Source organism: Lasioglossum baleicum, chromosome 13 (assembly GCF_051020765.1).
Source record: "Lasioglossum baleicum chromosome 13, iyLasBale1, whole genome shotgun sequence".
NCBI lineage: Eukaryota > Metazoa > Arthropoda > Insecta > Hymenoptera > Halictidae > Lasioglossum > Lasioglossum baleicum.
This window is the reverse complement of record NC_134941.1, coordinates 10,066,571-10,086,976: the sequence shown is the minus strand read 5'-3', so window position 1 is coordinate 10,086,976 and position 20,406 is coordinate 10,066,571. Positions and strand designations below refer to the sequence as shown.

At 43.7% G+C, this 20,406-nt stretch overlaps 1 protein-coding gene and 1 long non-coding RNA gene across 4 annotated transcripts in view; one reads left to right on the top strand and one right to left on the bottom strand.

Annotated features, from left to right (window-relative positions):
* The window catches only part of LOC143215104 (PTB domain-containing engulfment adapter protein 1), a 28,291-nt gene that overhangs the window by 4,852 nt on the left and 3,033 nt on the right, over positions 1 to 20,406 (bottom strand). For 2 of the 3 annotated variants that reach the window (XM_076436902.1, XM_076436904.1), the window contains exons 1-3: positions 13,596 to 13,736; positions 776 to 881; positions 621 to 688 (exon numbers count right to left, since the gene is read on the bottom strand). In XM_076436902.1, coding sequence (XP_076293017.1) covers positions 621 to 688; positions 776 to 845 — 138 coding nt within the window. In that variant the 5' untranslated portion in view covers positions 846 to 881; positions 13,596 to 13,736. Of the gene's footprint in view, positions 1 to 620; positions 689 to 775; positions 882 to 13,595; positions 13,737 to 20,406 lie in introns of those variants that run through there. The other variant, XM_076436903.1, reaches the window with a different exon arrangement.
* On the top strand, positions 2,758 to 6,252 carry LOC143215110 (uncharacterized). The gene is made up of 2 exons (XR_013010291.1): positions 2,758 to 4,176; positions 4,477 to 6,252. It is a non-coding gene; the product is annotated as an uncharacterized LOC143215110 (long non-coding RNA).

Below are 20,406 nucleotides of genomic sequence, written 5' to 3'. Positions count from 1 at the left end.
CGTTCAAACAGTTAGAAAGTCTGCCTACGTCCGTACGTACATGTTCTTGTCCTTGATTCGAGTATTTTCAACGCTTCGCCAATCAATAAAATAAAAAGAAACGCGAGATCGTTATATTTTTCCTGCACCGGCCTGCGCAACTGCAGAGTAATCTGAGAAATAAGCAACCCACGTAAATAAAAATTAATATTGTTTCACAATCTCTATGCATCATGTCCTAAACAGTGTCAATTGCCAGTTTATTTATTACGGAAGCGTATGATTACCATTTCAAAGAAATTGAACGTGTCACTTGATGCGAGAACTCAAAAATTAGCCCCTAAAGTGAACAATACAAATATGGAAAAGGGCTCGTGGCACGAAATAGTTATTTCTCTGCCAAAATATATTTTTTGTCTGTTCTCAGGCACGCTGGCGCGGTTACAAAGCAACAAAGAGCACAAAGAGTCGAAGAGAAATCCGTGAAATCGAGAGTTCGCCAAACGACTCCAGTGAAATCGCATTAACGATTATCGTTTCACACTTTTCATTCGTTTTTCTGTTAGATGGAGCGATTGTCTGTCTATTTTGAAATCTCCTGCACAATCCAACGAATTTCTAACGAGCCGAATGAACAGTACCTTGACCAGGTAGGCGATGTGGCCTTTTTGGAGCGCATCCGGTGGGTGTATCCAGTTCCTAGTCGTTCCTATAACAAAGATTCAGTGGTTTTATGTAACCGAACGATCAATCAAGTAGTCGATTCTATTCAGAGATAGTTGCTCAATCTACTCACCATTTTTACTCGTTTGATTTTTACTATTCGCCGTGTTCTGCGCCCATTTCAATAACGTTGAGTTCCTCATGCTATCGGCCTCTGGTTTTTACCTGCTTGCTGATACCTGAAACAAAAGAAGAACGATCATAAATATTTGTATGCAACACTGACTTATGCAAAAATATTTTAAATCAATTTTTCGAGAATAGAAAAAGAAGTGTCTACAAACATCGTTTCCTCCGCATTGTCTAATTACCGTGTGAAGTATTAAATAGTAGAAACTTCGGGCGAGTTTAAAACACCAAGATTAAAATCATTAAGGAAATCAATTTCTATTTAATTCCTGCTTCGTGCAACAGCTTCGGGTAAATTTCAATTTTGATTTGCAGCGATAGAACCAATTAAGGCGAAGACTCGTGGAGTGATTATTGACGTTTCCATTTCGCGTACGATGAAATTATCATTTAATTACAACGTTGTCGATTTCCTTCGAATAGAAATCGTATGAAAAATTGAGTGAGAATCGCGCTCGGTGTACAATTAACCAGCAAAATTTCGCTCCACTTGTGGACGATTTGTTAGAAATTGTGTCAGATTTCCATGCTTTCATCGAGATCACTTTCCTGGACCGTGTCTCGCAGCGGGCACGCGATAGAGAAACGTTTCTACGTGCTCATAACTCTCGGACAGACACTCTAGAAGGCGTTCCCCGAGATGCAAAACGAGCGGCGAACACAAATACCAGCTCTTGTCCCCTTTTCTTTGCTGGAAATGGAAATGATCTCGGCGAGCGAGATGATTTCGCGCGGTCCAAAGCTTTGCGTCATCCTCTACCCTCAAGTTCAGATTGTTATTACGTGGGTTTCGCAATAGCGGGTGTACGTGTGTTCGAAACGGGTGAAAAATTACACACACACCCGCGTTTCCCATTCTGCGGTTTTCTGCCACCGCATATCTCCTGGAAATACATGTGTGCTGCTTTTCTTTGGTCTTGCTAGGGGTTTGGTTTCAACCTGAACACCCGTTAGATTAACAGTTATATATTAACCCTTCCGGAATGAATGCCGATATTTTTGCGATGTTAGGATTGCGTACATAATTTAATTATGTACAATTGGTAAGATCAGTGTGTGTTCATTTTTCCTATTACTTGAGACTTTCATACAAAAATGTAGTTTTCTGAGGAAAATGTTGTTAGTATTTTACATAATCTTCGCCCGCAAGGGGTAAGTGGTACAGAATTTGAAAAACATTGAGTTCGCGACCCGCATGAATTGCATCAAGGCAGAAAAATCAGCTGCTTTCGCACCCGTCCCGTGTAAAACGCCGCATAACCGTGCACCGATTGAATCGAAAAAAAATCGTGTCGTCCATTCAAAGAGAAAAGGCTGGGCGTTGTGTAATCGCGAAACAACTTTTCACCGTTCGCGGACCATGGGAAGCGCCTCGTTGCGTTTTTTCCTCCGTTCAGTCCACGATTATACAATCGCGGAGATAAAATAATCGCGGAACCGTGTCCTGGGAGCGTGGAATTCGTCAATAGAATTGCTTCCCCGACAAATTAGTCTGCGCCTCGCGTAATTGTTGATTCATTTCGCAACGCGCCGCGCTGCCGATCTTTTCCGAGATTTCACACGGGAGCCCGAAAAATTACAAGCACGGTAAACGCTTTACAGCGATCAGATACGTATTCCAAGTACGTCTTTCTTCTAAAAAGATTTTCGTGTCTTGTCTATTTCGGGTAAAGATTTACTAATAAATGCGGATGGAGGGGATGGACAGTAAGAAAAATAGAGTGGTTGAGAATGGAGTAATTGTGTTGATGATTTTGATCGTGCGTTTTCCGGTGCCAGTGTTTCGGCAGCATTCCCGGGCAATTTCTTGCACGAACCCGGGGAACCTCATAACTCCCTGGCACTCTTCAAGTTTTAATTAGCAGGCCGCGCGAAACCGGCTTAAAGCGCGGACGATTGTTCGCCGTTCGAGCAGTCAGCCTTGGACACGAAGGCTAAATCCTTTCGCGTTTCATCATCTCGCGCATGACACTATTCACACTTCAAGCGACCGCTGTGTGTTCAATTAGATCAAGTGTCCACCGACGCGAGACGTGCAAAAGTCTCCTCTCACTGAACTCCGAGGGTACCAATTTTCAACCAGAAAACGTAAGAATCCAAATTCAACTGTGAAACCAACAAACTATTCCAAACAATTAAATAACAACCTGAAACGCGAAACATCTAAAACAACACGCATAAATCATCTCCACAAAAGTACTTTCACAGTTTCGATAAAATTGTGAAAGAAAAAGTAACCGGCAGTGGCACATTTAGCGCAAAATAATGATCGACTGAAAGTAGTTCAAGAACAAAAATAAACAGAAAGTAAAACGATCGTTTGAACGATAGGTCTCGTTAGACAGTCCATCCTCGCATGATCTCGTCGACTGGCCGAGCAGCACATGGCCCGTGACGCGCTTTACTTCCTCCAATGTCGAAATAATTAGGCGTATGCACATGCGAATCATGCGAGCGCAGCTCGTCTACCGGAATGGAAGCATCTGCGAGATCGCAACCGCCCTTCCGAGCCATTCCTCCCGAACATCGACTGCACTGTTCGCTAATAACGTATCAGATTGTTATCCTGGAGATGTCGTGGACTCTAGCAGCCAGCGAGTGGAATAACCGCTGCGGGAGAGCGTTCCAGAAGCGTGTCGCAATTTTCCGTCGATAGGCGCATTCCTCGGGGAAAACGGAATCGATTTTCCAGGCTTTTCGAGTTAAAGGCGAGAGAGCCAGCTGCTGGCAATTTCGAAACAACAACGAAGCAGGGCGGTCACAACAGCGCCGTCCGACGAAAGAAGGAGCGAATTCCTCGAGTGTTAACTGAAAAATGAGCGCAATCACGATCTCGCTTTTGTGCCGGTGCTAGCCGGTATCTCCTGTACATTCTATTTGAGAAGCGTTTAACCGTTGAAAGGTGGAGGTTCGGATTTAATGCACGACTTCCTATTCCTCCCACGTAGCCGCAAAGAGGTCGGAGCAAAACGGCCAGGCCGGGCCGGTTCTCCGCATTGTGCCCGGTTACTTCTGCGAACCCGCCAACAAACCGAATGCTACCCGCCGAGACTTTCTGCGCCTTTCCGTGACTCGACGTGTGCCCTGCCACGCGTACAGTCACCCGCAATAATCGATTCCGCATGGAAACGCGAACACGTTCCGACGCCTACTCCCGCCGAGCTCGTTGAACCCAACTGCACAACATTCTTACAATCACCATCACTTTTTCGAGGAAGCGTTCGGCTCAATTTGTTCGGGACAGTCCGGGCCAGCAGTCTGGGAAGTATTGATCGGATCTGACCAGCCGGTTTTGAGAAAAATGGGTTCCATCTTCAAGAGGTCTATCTAGTCCGACCAGATTGGGTAGCTATGGATTTTTCAGGAATTTTTTGAAACGAAACTGGTAGGCACGTCCGTTTTAAACTTTTTGGGTTTGTTTGTCCATCTTTGGAGAATTATTTCACAATTTTTCGTGTGCGGAAATAATCATCACGTCTAAAGTTATAGCGACTTAACGGAGGCGATGTACACGAGGACTTGAATTGTAAATGCTCTAGATAATTTGTGCCAGTACAATTTTAGAGATACATGTTCATACATATTTGGGGTTTCAAAGCATATTACTGCAGTCGACTGTACCCTAATGCTTTTCTGTCCAACTAGAATAGCTCTTCCTCGTCTGCGGTTGGAATTGTCGTTCGGATTGCGTGTGTTCTCCTACACGCCAGATCCTGGGGCTCATGAGAACTGGGTCCTGTCGTACTTGGCGACACAATGACTTCTCAATGTTGATGAGCTCGCGCGGAGGAAGTCGAGTCAAAGAAACTGGCGAGTTCATTCCGTATGAAATTGTACAATTCGTTGCGACACGCCGCGCAGGCATCGATCAAACGGGGGAATCTCGACATCGAGAAATTGCTACAAGCCTTTGAACATCGAATAACAACTTCCCCAAAACATTACAATACTCCGTAGACCATTTTCCTTGACTTTATCCTGTTGTTACCAAGAATATTCAAATACAAATATCGACTTTGAATTTTTTTAAAAAAAGAGTACTAGTGATTTAGAAAAGAGGACTAGCTTATTAAAATATGGAAGATGATCCTCATTGCATATATGCTCTCAATTCTTTATGCGAATTTACTTCCAATGAAATCGGAATTAATCTCGCAGTGCAATCGGTGCACAAGTGCAGCAGCTCTGGAACTCAATAACTCAGAAACTCGCGTTTTCACGGAACGTTAGAACCATGCTCCCGCGTGGATCTTATAAATTTTTCATGACGCAGAAACTGTGGGCAGGATTTGTTGCGCAGAACCAGCTGCGAAGCTGTACAGAAAACCGAGAACAGAGAGCCGGGCTGCGGTGCGCTCAACACCTGTTGCACCGGCTGCCACCGATCTACAGGGTGTCCAGCAGAGAAGGATCGCCGAGTCGCAGAGAAATGTGCCGCGCGCGACACGTGCTAGCTGCGCACGATGCACGTGCAGCGTGCAGAGCGCAGCATGCGACGCAGGGGTGAGCGGCCCTTTCACATACCCGGCGACTCGCTTGATATTTAGGCTAGCACGTCAAATATCGCCCGACAGGAATCCAGACTTTGGTTGCTGACGACCTTTGACATTAATCTTAACCAGCTGTGAATTTATTGTTCCGGGTGGCTCAAATGTTACAGCGCATCAAACTTCAGTTCAAAACAGCGAAATAGTTTGAAATAATGAAATGTTTTCAAACGATCATGGAGTATGTAATTATTTAAACTGTTTAAAACTGTGCCAAAAAAGTATGGCTACGTTTATAAAATTATTCAGAAGACGTAGTTGCATTTTCTTGATGCACAAGTGTGTATTAAAAATGTCTGAAAATCATTCTAATGCATTCTCCTGATGCACCAGTGAATGAAATTAACCCTTTGCAGTCGGAACTGCTTTAACTTGAAAAATATTTAAATAAAAATAAATTTTTAAAAAAATATGTTTAAAAAACCGGACTAAAAAGTATAAAATAATTTTTCCTAGCCACATACAGGTTCTTAACCCCACACAGATTCCTAACCCCATACAGATAGTCCTGAAAATTTGTGATTGTGAATGTTGAATAGCTATGAAAATACATACTTGTAAGATTTAAAACGAAAAACGTGGGGCGCAAGATAATAGTAAGGAGTGTAGAGAGTAGCTGCCGTTGAGAAAACTCACACAACAGTTCATATCATTCGCAGTGCAATAACATGGTTAGTGACTTAGGTGAACTATTCATGCATCAATTATAATTATCTATTGCATGCGGCCCACGTTTTCCGTTTTAAATCTTACAAGTATTTTCATAGCTATTAAAAATTCTCAATCACAAATTTTCAGGACTGTCGTAATTGATTAGATACCAATATATAATAGTAATGTAAACAACTGCTAGGGGTTAAATAAAATTGTTTGGAAAGAGACTCGACCCTAACTGTAAGATCAAAATGGTCATAAGCTTGAAGTTTTAAGCGTCCGACTTCGCAGGCCACCCGATGCAATATTATTTAACAGTTGCAGAGTGCCGGAGAGCGGCTGGCCGAGGTGTCTCTTACACACAGCCATCTTTTGTCGAGTTAGGAAAAGTAGCCCGCAGTTAAACTGGATCCCAGTAACACTATCTCTCGCGAGTACCCGCGGAACGACTGCGACTTTCGCGTGATATTATTAGCATGCATTGCTCGATGCGACGGAATGCATCATCCTCGGAGAATGCAGAAAAATCGGGGTCCGCGCGGAGAGTCCACGAATTTTCAAAGTACACACGACTGCGAAACATTTCTCCCTCCAACACATGTGCGCAACACGTTTCCCAGAACCACGGCAACTGCAGAAGACAAATATTTCCCTACCGGATTATCGACTATACAATGCGTGTTTACACTTGCATATTGTTGTTACGAAGAGTCTGCGGGATGGCAGGCAGCGGCGAGAGACCTTCTCCGTCAATGAAAATACATCCGATGGAATGTCTCATCGAAGCGGAATTGCCAAGTCCATTTGCAAATCATTAAAATGTATAATTACCGCGGAGTTAGCGTCATGAATAATGCACGCTGGCTAGTGTCGCCTAACCGAGAGACCATAGTGCCAGCGAGCCCCGTGCCCCGTTTAATGTCAACAACTTTCGCCACCAATTTCGTACGGGCACCAATTCTGATCCCGAAAACGGCGGAAGCGACTTTCGTTCCTCGATCCGGTCGTACGTGTCCCCTCGTTTCCTTTTCTAGCGACGAAGATATCCTACCTTACTCTGCCGCGCGAATTTCGCCATTTTTTATTCCGCTTCGTGCGATTCTTATCCGAATTCCCAGAAACTCCGATTTTCCAACCGTCTGGACAATAGTGACAATTTTTAAAACCGTATCGTAGGATCATTAGAAATTGTCAAGATGGACAGCAAAAAAATTTGGATTATGTTCATGATTTTATTTCGAGAGAAAAATTAAAAATGAAACAGTATTGTGTTGAATAAAACCCCTATGTGGATTCCGATATATGAATGTTCATAAAAATAATCGTAGTACTCGAAATGTGAACTGAAAATTTTCCAACGTTAATCAACCGCAGTGATCATTAGCGGCCAGAGTGTCAAAGCGAAGCTGTACGCACAGTGTGCAATGGAGCGCGTCGCAATTATCGGGAAAGCCTATTAATAAGCCCGAAAGATTGGAAAGGGCTAACTGTAAACACGTCTTCGAGCACAGCGCGTAATTGCTCTATTAGACGACCGTTAGAACAGAGTCTGCCTGAGAGGAGAGAAAAAGCATGTTCTAGGAGAGAGCAGCAGCAGCAGATGAGCTCGTCGCCATCATCGTCATCGGCGCGGCAGGTCTATGGGGAACGTTTCCATGGAATTTTCTAATTGCTTGTCGAGACACTGGCACCGTTTAAATGTCCATCGGACGCGCTAGTCACCGACGCAGTTTTCCACGAACTAACCCCAACCCGGCGACGACCTAAGAGAGCTCGGTGTGCGTATGTTAATCGCGGGTTGCATAACGTTCAAGGTGAGGACTCCCCCTCTGTGTCCCGCGAATCGCGTTTCACCGTTGCGGTCACCACATCTGCAGCACGGCCCGCCAATTAGTTGTCGTTGTTAATTTAATCCCTGACCCTCAGAGGCTGGTATTCCTCTCTTCGCGCCGTTTGTTGCTGCGGGAAACCAGCCTCTTTCCAGACTAATTCGAGGAAACCTGAATCAATCGTTTGATCAGATGGTGCACGCGCTGTTGGATGTACATACTGCGTTCCAGGAATTTTGTAGACTGTAGAAATGAACAATTAACTTGCTGATCTAAATTCTAGAAACATTGAAGAAGGAAAAAGAGGTCTCTGTACCAATAAGAAACTCAACATTCAATTTAAGAAAAATACAGAAGAACTTTAACAGAGGCAAACCTGTTCTTCTTAACAAAGTGTCGGACCCATTAGCCACAATGCTAAGAAATTATTCAAACGATCACCACCAATAATGCGTGTAAACGCGGCGCTGGTTTTTACAAGTGCCAATCGAATCGAATGAGACGGAGCTTATTGACCAGACCGACAGTCCTGAATACGCATCCGGGATCACTGTCGCATTTCCTAACGAGCGTGAATCGTTTTCGTGAATGGCCAGTCTAATGGCGCAAGAAGTTCTTTGTGCAGCTGACTGCAATCTGCGAGGGTCATTTCAGCGGATCGTCGCCCGGAAAACAGAAAGGAAACTGATTAGGCCGTCGAATGGTAATCTGCTAATTCAATTCTATGAACGCTTTGGTAACCGCGCGACCCGTGACACTTATACGCATTTCGTATCGCGCCGTCCGCCACTGATAACTGTCTGGCCTGCATGTGCAACGACAATCGGTCCCGACGTTGTTTTCTTTTTCTCAATCTGCTTATCGAGGCCGTTGATAGCATTTCTCGTTTTGTAAATCGTTCTCCCGGTTCTACAAACCCGTAGATTACCGAGGAACTGGAGCACCGAAACGTGATCGGTTCGAACGGGATCGGGAAACTCTCATTGAGAGACCACGTGATTACGGAATTAATTAATGCGTCAATCCGCTCGTATCACGTGTTATGATCTACATATAACAATGGCGAAACTACGTTACGCGATAAAAGCTGCGAGAGCATTTCGTTCGATTCGTGGCAGCTCAATGGTCGTTTTGTGATGAAACTGGGTCAGATTTGGGGATTTAGAGAGCTTTTATGTTGATGGTATACATCTGTTAATTTATTTTTGTAGGGTATGCACAACTGCATTAATAATTTAATTCTGTTTGAAATCTGTTAAATTTCGTCAGACTACTTTTCTTTTTACAATTTTTAATGAATTTTTAATCGAATTGTAATTTTTGGTACACTCTGTGTATCGAATTGCGTTGACCCCATTGGAAGCTTTTTAAGCTAATCCCTTCCGGGCCACGTGACAAGCACAGTTCACTCTATCGTCGATTTTTAAATACGCTTATCGAGAGTCGTAGGCTTCCGCAGTCTGCATCCTATAGAGATACACTATGAATTCGAAGACATAACAAATTTCAAGTGTTGCGTCTCATCGCATGCTACTGCGCGGCAATTATGTTGAAATTTAAAGCGATATTGCCGCGTTTTCACTGAATTTTTACCGAGTGAAATTTTACACAAACAAAGTAAAATGGTGTACGATGACACGAAATAAAGAAATGACGGAAAGGATTGTCGAGGGTTCGCGGTCGTCCCGGGAGGATCGAAAGTAATTTCGTCGGCCGCATGAAATCGAATGCGAAGTCATTGGCGCGTGCAGTGGCGGAAAGAAGACGAGCAGAGAAGAAAAGAAAGATCTCGCTGACGCGTTTCGCGAGTCATTACCCGGCGAATCCGCGTAGCGCCGTTAATCAACGATTTAACTATACATTCAGCAGGGTGAACCGTAATTGCTGCTACTTTTCCAGCGGATGCGGACAATTAGAAAATGGTCGGCTAGCACTTTCTCTCGGACCTGCACAGCGTGAATGATTTCCCGCCGGTAGTCCGTTCGGACGCGGCCCGAAAAAAATGGAACGAGAACAGAAAAACTGCAGTTCGATCGTGATCGCGTCCCACATTTCACGGATTTGTCGAAAACGATGACGATGCATTCTGAACATATTTTTCACTGTACCTTTCTCCATCGTTTGCGAGAATGCTTAGGAAAAAGCGTCTTTCACTTAATAGGAACGCCGAGCAACAATTACTATAACGAATTGCAAATGCAAAAATTACAAACAATTTAATCACGTTTCTTTGGTACTTTCAATTGATTCGCGTACTTCTATTCAAAAATATTCTAGCATGACGATATCCGAAATGAATAAAAATTTCTACAAATCACCAAGCGATAGTACAACGATTACTCTGATAAGTAGACTGTGAATCACTCTGAAAATTTGTATTTTCATAATTAACTTGTGTGAACATTAAAACAGGAGAAAATGTTCTTTCGTCGGTTAAGAGAGACTCTGTGTTGAAAGTGGAGTAAGAACGTCGTTAATTTTCGTGAACATATTCGCCTCCCTATATTTAGAAAAGTGTGCACATGCCGCAAATGCATAAAGATCTGCGGTTTCCTAACGAGAGTACGGGACAAAGTATGGGTGCGCTTAAAAGTGCATCTAGAGCGAGAAGAACGTCGAGGGACGTTGCACCGGATCGGAACCTGTTGCGATCCGCTGTCATCCTTAATTCGAACGATCGTGGGATCTATTGGGATCACTGCGGAAAGACTGTAGACCGACTTAATAAGAGATCCGATCGAGACAGGTTGAGAAATATTTATTCGCTTTACAGAGAGGCCGAGCCGTATATAGATCGCAATCGATTTTATGGCTCGTTTCCCAGCGTTTAAATTATTTATAATTACACCGGGGGTCTGTGTGCAGCTTCCCATTTTCGCGGATTATTCAACGACTACTGAAGTAAGAGAAACGTTTAGAGATCATCAGCGATAAAGTAACATACTGTGCCTGTGCATTTTGAAAAAATTCCACTAAAAATTCGAGAAAACGTTTATACAGTGGTCGAAATTTCTATAAAGTCATCTTCTTTTTCACAGATATTTTAAAAATATCACCATTTTTGTTGATTTATCGTATCTGGACTTGTGCCTTGTAGACACTCGGATAGAGGAACTGCGTACTCTAGACCGGTATGTTTACTATTTACGTTTTTTTTAAATTTTTTTCTGTGTGGTGCAGAACACAAGTGCGAAGTTTCTATAAAGTCACTTAGTGTTTCTCTGTATTCTGAGCAGAGAACTACGGAAAACTGCGAATATTCTAAAAGTATTAGTTATATGTAGAACTCGCAGAAATCCTGTTTGTTATAATTTGATTCACGTGTATGAAAATGCCGAGAGGGAAAGTACTAACAAGTCAAGAAGAAGCATCAATCGTTGCTTATACAGATATCGGCTGCTCTAATCGCGCAATTGCTAAGAAAACTAATCGGTCATATACTGTGATGAATAATTATATCAATTTACGTGAAAATTACGGAAAAAATCATCTTAAAGGTAGTAATAAAAAATAGTCAAAGAGACAACATTCAATATTAATGAGATCTGCAGCTAAGGAAAGGAAAAATGCAGCACAATTTCGAGCTGAATTGGAGCTCCCAGTAACAACAAGACGTGTGCAACAACTTTTAAATTCTTCTGGACAAAAATACAACGTAAACCAAGCCTTAAAGAAGTATATAAACCAGCCCGTATTGATTTCACACGGGCACAAAACACAGTCACTTTATAGAAATTTCGGCCACTGTATTAGCCCTCGTGCAATACTCTGTGTACGACTCGAGACTGGGGCAAGCGAATCCGAGATTCTGGACCACAGAAGGCGGCGTTAATTTATAGACACGACAAATCCCGACGATTACTGTCGCCGGGCAGCGATTCACATCTAAATGGACCGGCGAGTTTCGAATTTTCCACGTCTATTATCGTCCCGGGCGCGGATTCCAGCGGCGGGCCCGATCAATTGCGGGCAATTTCTACGCGAAGTAAGAAAGTAAATAGCACAACGCGCCGCCGCTAGAAAGTAGAACGTTCGAGAGAAGAGCCGCCGGGATTTCACTTACAAAAAGCATAACGTAATCTCGCCCGTAAACCTTTCGAGACACGACGCCGCTACCACCGAGTTAGTCAATGAAAAGTGAAAACGTGCTCCGTGTCGTTCCTTCGCCTCTCAGCTAAACGTCCAGCATCGTCTGCCAGACGTCCTCGGACGGACGCATTGTCTCTCGTCCTCGAAGTTTCCCTCGACCCGTTCGTTTCGATGGAAACACCGACAAAATCAAAAATCTTCGTTCAAATCCGCGATTCGTGTTTCTTATCTTTTTCGGCTTACAGATTAGCTTTTAATATTTTTTTCTTTGTCCAAATGGTTCAAGGCGAAACAGTTAATCTTTGTATAAGGAGGAATTAAGCAAAAGTAGTATAAACAAGGCAGAGGGTGGTCCCAAACGTTATTAATTATATAGTTGCAAGACTGGTCCGGCGTTCGTTGAGAACAAGTAAGTAACAAAACGCCAAAGAAATAACTAACAATATATTCAACCGACTAGAGCGACGATGAGTACTATGAATAACATTCTAACGGAAGTATCGGAGCTCGATGTGTATGTTTATGAAACGGTGTCTCATGCCCTATTAAACGATTAAACAAAGGTGAGTCGCTTCGATTAGAGTTTGCAAAGATCTCGAATTTCGCCTGGTGTGTTTGAACACGTTTTAATCGCTCAGAAATGACTCCATCGTGTGTACGACGAGTCAGAGGGATAATAAGTCGAGTTTCAACATTCCAGGCAAACCGTTTATAAAACTATGCCATTGTAACGGCCTCGGTGACTCACGACAATAAACAGATCGGCGACGACGACGGTCGTTCTCTCTCTCCCAGACCGCGATCAAACAGTTACTTGGATCCATTAATTACGGAAGAACAGGTAGGGACGATGACTTTCGAATCCGCACAATGGCACCGTTCCTCCAGCAATTAAACATTCCAACAAAGGCGAGTCTGTGCTAAGAAGACACACCGCGCGAACCGCTGCGACTCACAACACCGTTTCGGAACAACGAGACGGGTTAAGCCTGGCTCACACTTGCAACGACAGTTCATGCATTTTTTGGAGCCGTTGTATGTCGGTAACAATTTCTTTTAAATTTTTTGCGAAGGTGTGATATCATCTTTAACAATATTGTGATGAAGATTTTAGTGAAGTCTAACAAATATGAATGCTACGCGTTTCTTTTTAGATGAAATAAAATTTGATTCGTTTGTAATCAATATTTAAACATTAAAATAAATGAGCCATACAAGTAATATCAATTTTTTTTTCTCTTCATGGGGTTAAGTAAGTGATGACACGACTGGACTCGACCAAAAAAAATATACAATTATGATAATGTTAACGAAATGGGCTGAAAATTAATAGCAGGGTTAAATAAACCTTGGTTGGAGTAAGATAGACAGCTGTTATGACAACTCGGAGTACACAGAGCCTTCGCTTGTTTCCAAACACAACTTGAAACACTGTTTCCAAAATTCAAATTCTCTACCCTATTACAATCCCTATGATATTGTACAAATACAGTGCACAGAAAAAATATAGAAACAAAATTCCATAAAACCCCCCAACTTTCTGAATTTCCGAACAAAATCAACTAAATAGATCAAATGCTGAATAACAATACAAGCCTTCGCAAAAATATGAAATCTTAAAATCTCATCATGAAAATCGACTCACCGAAGGTCCAGCTCCCGGGGCTCACTAATATCCAAAAGTGGGCGTGAAACGTGGTGAAACTAGCGACACATGCCCGAGTCTCGCGATCGGTATGATCGATGAGGAAAAAGGAGGAGAAGAGGAAAAAGAGTAGCCCGATCAGAGGATGAAAAGTTGAAGGAACCTGAGCCACGCGACGGCTCGTGATGGACTGATCGACGCGCGCGTTTATTAACCGAATGAAACCGAAGCAAGCCCGGGACAAGACCGGCCTGGAAGTGGCGAATGGTGGTATCGGTACAGGCCGAGCGCGAACGATCTCGGCCGACTCGACCGGCGGAACCAGTCGTGGGAGTCGGGAATCGGTGCTGTAGATTATTCGGTGGAACGAGAAGGAGGTCTGGTATACGTGGTGGTACCAGCCACGGTCGAGACCATGGTCCTCCTCATCCACTTTCGTTCGCGTTCACGTTCGTGTCCATGCGAGCAATTGATCGCCATTAGAGATGTCCCAACTGGAAGTTCCCCTTGAGAACCATCTTCATCCGTTCATTGTCTCGGTTTACCAGTTTACCTGGTTGTGCGCTATTTCGCTAATCGAGTATGAAGTTAGTGACACGTTGAATGTCATGCGAGTTATATTTACTCCGAGATTGGTCCAGAGGTTGAGTTAAACGTCATGAGTTGCACTCTCTGCATAACGAAAATATGTGGCCCCAATGGTCAGTTTTCTTTTCTGATTTGCCAACTAATATGTCACGCGAAATAAGAATCATCGTGATCAACACTTTCTTCAACAAATCGCGTGTTTTTCTCCGGTGAAAATTCATTTTTTGGTCATCTCCGTCTTGAAATTTCTCGTGCCATCGACGTGTGAAGCGTTTGTTTACAGTATTTTGACCAAAGGGTTATCGACAAATCATTTATTAATGTTATCGTGTCGAGTTTGCTTAAAGATTTCATTTTTATTTGTATTACTTCATATTATCTTATTCTTTTTCCTTTTAATTCGATTTTAGATATTACAATGAATAAACAATTACGAAATGAACATCAACAGTCCAGCCGCAACCGGATCAAAACGTATTCGCGATTCAAGGCTGAACCTCCGCGACGATTCGCACGAAGGCCTCATTCTTTCAAGAAAGACTAATCACTCTAACGGAAGATCTGTTTTTTTTCAAGAACCGATGACTGCTGAAACGATCCTGGACGAGTGTAAAGGTCCGGTGTGCGATTCGAGGACTGCTGGCGCAGCCGGACAAGCGAGAGATCGGAGACAGAATGGAGGGAATGGCGACAGAATGGAGGGAACGGAGACAGAAGCGCGATCGGTGATCGTAGATGATTCGATAGAATGAGAAGGGATAGGAGGATGGCGGTACCAGCCACGGTCGAGACCAAAGCTGTCCGTCCTCTTCTGTCGCGGGTCATCGAGAGCGAAGGATAGCGTATTCTCGCGGCCACTCGTGTCTCAATCGACCGGCGATAACACCGTTTTTTACCGACAATTTCGATTATGAGCCGACGTTTTCCAGATCCTGTTTCGACATTGCATTCTATATGTTCGCCGAGAACCGATCTCCGCAAAATCTTTCTTCCTGGAGCAGGGACCGAATACATAGATCTCTTTCCTTCAAGTTCTTCGAGACAGGAACTCGGTCAACCGCAACAAGTGCAAACACGTAAGAGCCAGGGGAAAGATTTCTCATTGTGCGACTTGGTGGTTCGCACGAAATCTACTCGATCCTGTTACGTTCGGCGACGTTGCTACTTTCATGCCCGCGGATTTTGTAATTCGGCGTTTATTTTCTCACGCGTTAGACGCGGATTGCGCGTTCGTCTCGGGGCCTCGCAAAGAAGGAAAGACGAGGGTCCGGTGGAGAGACAGAAAAGAGAAGAGATCGAGCATCCTGTCGCGATGTCTCGTCCTGAATTTCTCCCCGGGGTTTCGCAAAGCCTCGGAAGTCGACAATTTTCGTGTCTATTCAGTGAAAACGCTCGGGGTGATGGTGCGTCAGCTGGCATCCTTCGATTCGGAACGATCGACATCCTTGCGGTCCTTCAACTTCCGCTGAATCCTGATCATTTAAGTCCTCTTTAAGTGTTGGTTCTTCAGAGCCTAGCTGTTTTGGAAAACCTGAAATCCAACGTCCAGAAAGATCTAGATCTCCAGACCCTAACTTGGTAGACTCGAAATTCTAGTTACAGAAACGCTAAGGTTCCCAGATTCTAATCTGTACATCCAACTCGAAATTCTAAATGAGGAAAATTTTCCCAATTTTCCATCTACAAGATGACCTCGATGATCCTACGACCTTCGAAATTTTAGCTCACCCGATAAACTTCTGCGTCGACTTCCACATTTCAATCGACTCGGCGATAACGTAATCAATTTTAGAAAATATTTAATCTGCATGGTACAGGCTGGAAATGTAATTGTCACGCCAATTAGTGGAATTTCCAGAGAATCAACGTAATTGTGACGCAACGAGGTAAGCCAACACCGAAACCCTGGATAGGATATCGCGGAAAAATTAATGGAATCTGTTCGAATGCGAGGTTGTGTTGTGTGCTCTTCTGTTGCACGTGTGTCGGTCAAACGTCACCGGCTAGAATGTGAACGTGAAAGAAGCGGACAGGTTTTAGGTATGATTCAGCACGAGACGGGGAACCGGTTTTTTTCGCATATGCCTGCCCTCATTCATTATACGATCGAGCAACAAAGACAGACGCGGTTGCACAATTTTTGTTTTGATCGTCTTCGACGAAAGTCAATTTCACGGTGGATCCTCGTTGGCAAACAACTGCTACCTGAACTTCAACTGGTTCCTGTCGACTCTTCCACGCAATACTTGACTCGAAATAGAACAAATCTATCTGTGTCTGACGAGTATACCTGTCGATCTACCATTTCCTACGTATGTAGTTTGTGAATTGGCAAGTAGATCTCCAGTAGAAATCTACAGGGTCGATGAACTGGAAACAGCTCTGTTTCAAAGAAAACTAGAGTTACCTCTGGGAGTTTTCTTTACGAAACTAGAATAGATATCAAATTGAAATCTTATGGGATCGTGTATCAATCCTTCAGGAATATACACAATTTTTTTTAGAAGAAAATATTAATTTTCTTCGAAGTTACAGCGACGTGGAAGCATAATAACAATAGCCAAACATGAGACAGAGCCTAAAAACACGATTTCACCTCTTCTAGAATATCTTTGGAGCAGATTAAAAGAGCATACATGAAATTAAGAGATTCACTTGAAAAGAACTGAGACATTCGCTCGAGTACAATGCGATCGACAAAATATTGACAATCTTCTGTAAATATTTGACGTGGGTACACAAAATCGAGCAGCACAGCTATGCACACTTTTCAAGTGTTGCCGTTGGAGGTGTATATTGTTCAATCGAAAGCGGGACGAATCGTTTCATGTGCTAGAGTCTGCTGGATGCTCAATAAATTCTTGCCGCTTTCCTATGTACAGTATACGCAGACACCGGCACGAATCATTCGAGCAGAACGCTCGAGTGTGTACACACCGGGAGCGATTTTCCCGTCTCGTCGATCTTTTTGGAACTTTCTCGAGTTCCGGTTTCACTGCTGCCTACTGTCCGGACAATGCTCAATTGCTAGCGAACTCGTCTTGGACAGTGGATACGCGCGAAAGCAGGGAAAGTATATCTCGATTCACTATGCTTGACACAGATATTAGTGGGCGACGCATAGGCGCGTATGCATGGCTGAGATCATGGCTGGAGAGATCATCCAGCGACAGGTTCAGCACAGAATCACTTCGAAATCAGATTCGTGAGATATTCGGTATTCCTAAAAAGACAAAATGCCATTTGTTCATTTTGCAAACGAAATTTTATCTGAGTTACCTCAAGATTTTCAATAGTTGTACATTTTCTGCACTTCAGTTATGTCTACTTTCGTGTAATGAAAAGGCACTTTCTTCCTCTTCCAAGCTAGCAACTGAACCACCGCGGTTATTTTTAGCCACTATTTAATTCAATCATTTTCTCTTATCCTCTAGAGTTACTTTTTTCATTTCACAAGATAAAAGAAACTCGGTTTTGTGTCTGGCTCGAAGTGAGAGTTGCATTTCTTTTATCTTTCGAGCCGAGAGCCGCGTGAGAAAGAGGAAGAATTCCTCTGGAGAAAGAGATCTCTTACATAGTAGATCTAGAAACCCGTATCAGATGCTGCAGACTGTTCCATAATTAATAGAGGCCTGTCCGGGAAGCAATTAACACTTTCAGTATCACGTTGAGCATTTATGCACGATACCAAACTTGAAAATTAATTATCACTACAATTCATCGATGGAACCTTTTTTGTTTGAGGCATCCTCAACAAATCGGCTGTAATGAAACTTTCTGGTTCCCAGTGAAATTTTTTACTTGCTGATGATTTCCGTATCGATTCCAATAAATTCTATCCGATTCATTGAGCGTACAGCGAATCGAATCGGTCGTTGGTCTCGGTGGAATAAGTTTGAATAACGATTACGAGGCAGGGAAATGGCCGTCCACGGAAACTCCGGTCTCCAGTCTCTCAATAATCTTCGTTTACGTATCGCTGACGCGGAAATTATACGTGGTGAATCTATCAATTCTGTTCCACGGACTCTTCCCTCTTCCGCGATAGCGATCGCTGCTGAATCGCGGGTCTGGAACGCTTGCCAGCATATCAATTACGCGAATAATTGAACGACCGCGGGTCTCGGCTTCGACCTGTTCCCATGTTCCAATAAATAATTGAGAAAACGTTGTGTACGCCGACGACACCTTTATAAACAATTCGGCCCATCGACAGAAAAATATCGTTGACAGTGTTTCCAGAATTTTGTGCGACTATCATCTTTTGTTCACAAATTCCTGTGTGCTCTAGTTCCAGCCGGTTTTCTTAATTGATTCCACCAGTGTTACAGAAACGACTGCGCGTCGCAAGGCACAGAGTTCTGCCATCTTTTTTAGCGTGTACATACGCTGTTCGAAACGGTACGGGACCGATTCGCAAAAGGGGGAGCCATTGTTGTGGTAATCGGCACCCTTGCGTGTAATAGAGCCGTGGACGGTAACGGATCTATGCGTATGAGTCGCGAGGAAGCCGCCGCGCGCCTGTGTGTGTGCGTGTAATTAACGCGCGCGTTAATGGCCAGGCCGGGGAATAGGATTTCCGTGTTTGTAAAAGGGCGACGCACCGATTCTGGATGCCGGTGCACCTCTCCGCGTTTTATTCGTCGGAATGGCCGTCGTTTTTTCCGTCTCGCACCCGGGCACTGCCATCGGCGGAGCCTTCTATCCGCGAATCACCGTGGCAAAAACGCCGGCACGACACATTAATTACAACCGCTCTTCCCGTACACCGTGCACGTAATCAGCTGGTCCCTCCAACCATGCTCTTGACCGCCGGCAGCCTCTCTGCCCGCATTTTTGGTGCGCCAACATTGTGTCGACCATCGACGGGTCGATGCCACCTTGCGTACCGGGTGCACCGTTTTATCGGCACTCCCGTTTCTTCGATTGCACCCTCATGTATCCAAACGGTTTTACTTGCGTGCTTCTGTCTGTTCAAAACAGTGGAGGCATTAGTAGAATGTAGTGACACATTGTTTTCATAGAACTGAAATTATTAACAGGAGATATAAATTTCTATCTGATCTCTTTTTCTTGCAAATAATACACTCTTGGATCTACAAACATCCAGCTTTTACTTCAACAAATTTTCCCACAATGGAACATTGCAGTAACCGATGAAAAAAAAATCGCAGGTGAAGAAAACGTGTTTAGAAATCGCTTTCAGCTTCGCGAGCTTAACCGCGAGTCACGCGCAGATAACCGAACCATTATCTCAATGCAAAGGATCCTCGGTGCGTAGATCTCTGCGATCCATAGAATGCCGAGGCGTGTTTGCCATTCCGATCGACGAAGAGCCCGCAGACCTCGTGAGCTGTTAAAGGAAGATCCTTTCTTCCCGAGCGTGGATAATCGGCACCCGATATCTTGTCGCCGTCTGGTTCATTTTCATACGCACAAGCGTCTAATTACATTGTACACCGCGAGCTATGGCTGACGAGTGAATAATTAATTATGCGAGCTCGGATGCCGGCTGGCTGATGGTACGTGTCTTGTGTAACGATACCGCGGAAACGATTCTCGGATGCAGCACGTGGCCGGCTCTCGTCCACGTTGCCAACGATCGTCATCCCGTCATGATCATCGCCATCCACGAGGAAGATCCAATGATTTCTATGCGTGGATAATTCATACGAATCGCGGCGATTAATGATTTAAACGATTTATTGCACGGCGACGAGCCGCACTCGCGGATGTCTGTATTCCTGTATGAATTATTATTTGAATCGTAGATTCACAATGCATTGTTGACGAAGGAGTGTCGCTATTGACATTGCAGAATTCATTCCGAGTATCGCGCTGTTTTTATTCGGAACGGCTGAAAGGGTCGACCGAGGAAGTACGTTCTACTGGGAATTTTTGATGACGGATCTAGGAGACGTATAAAATTTTAACTGTGCTAGTTGAGTTATCAATCTTTGAGGAGCATACACAAATTTTCTTATGCAGGAAAAATCATTACTTCCAAAAGATTTTTACGTATAATGAATATGTGATTGAACTGAAGCAGAGTATGAATGAAGATTTTGAATTTCGGTGAAAATTCATCCTTTGAATGGAGAGTTTAATTTTTCTGGAGCCATTGATGCAAGGTCTTTTAATGGATAAAGATTTAAGCGCATCGAGTACAATTTCAATTTGCTTGCGATTGTCCCGAGTGTGTTTGTAGTTGATTAAAGGCAAG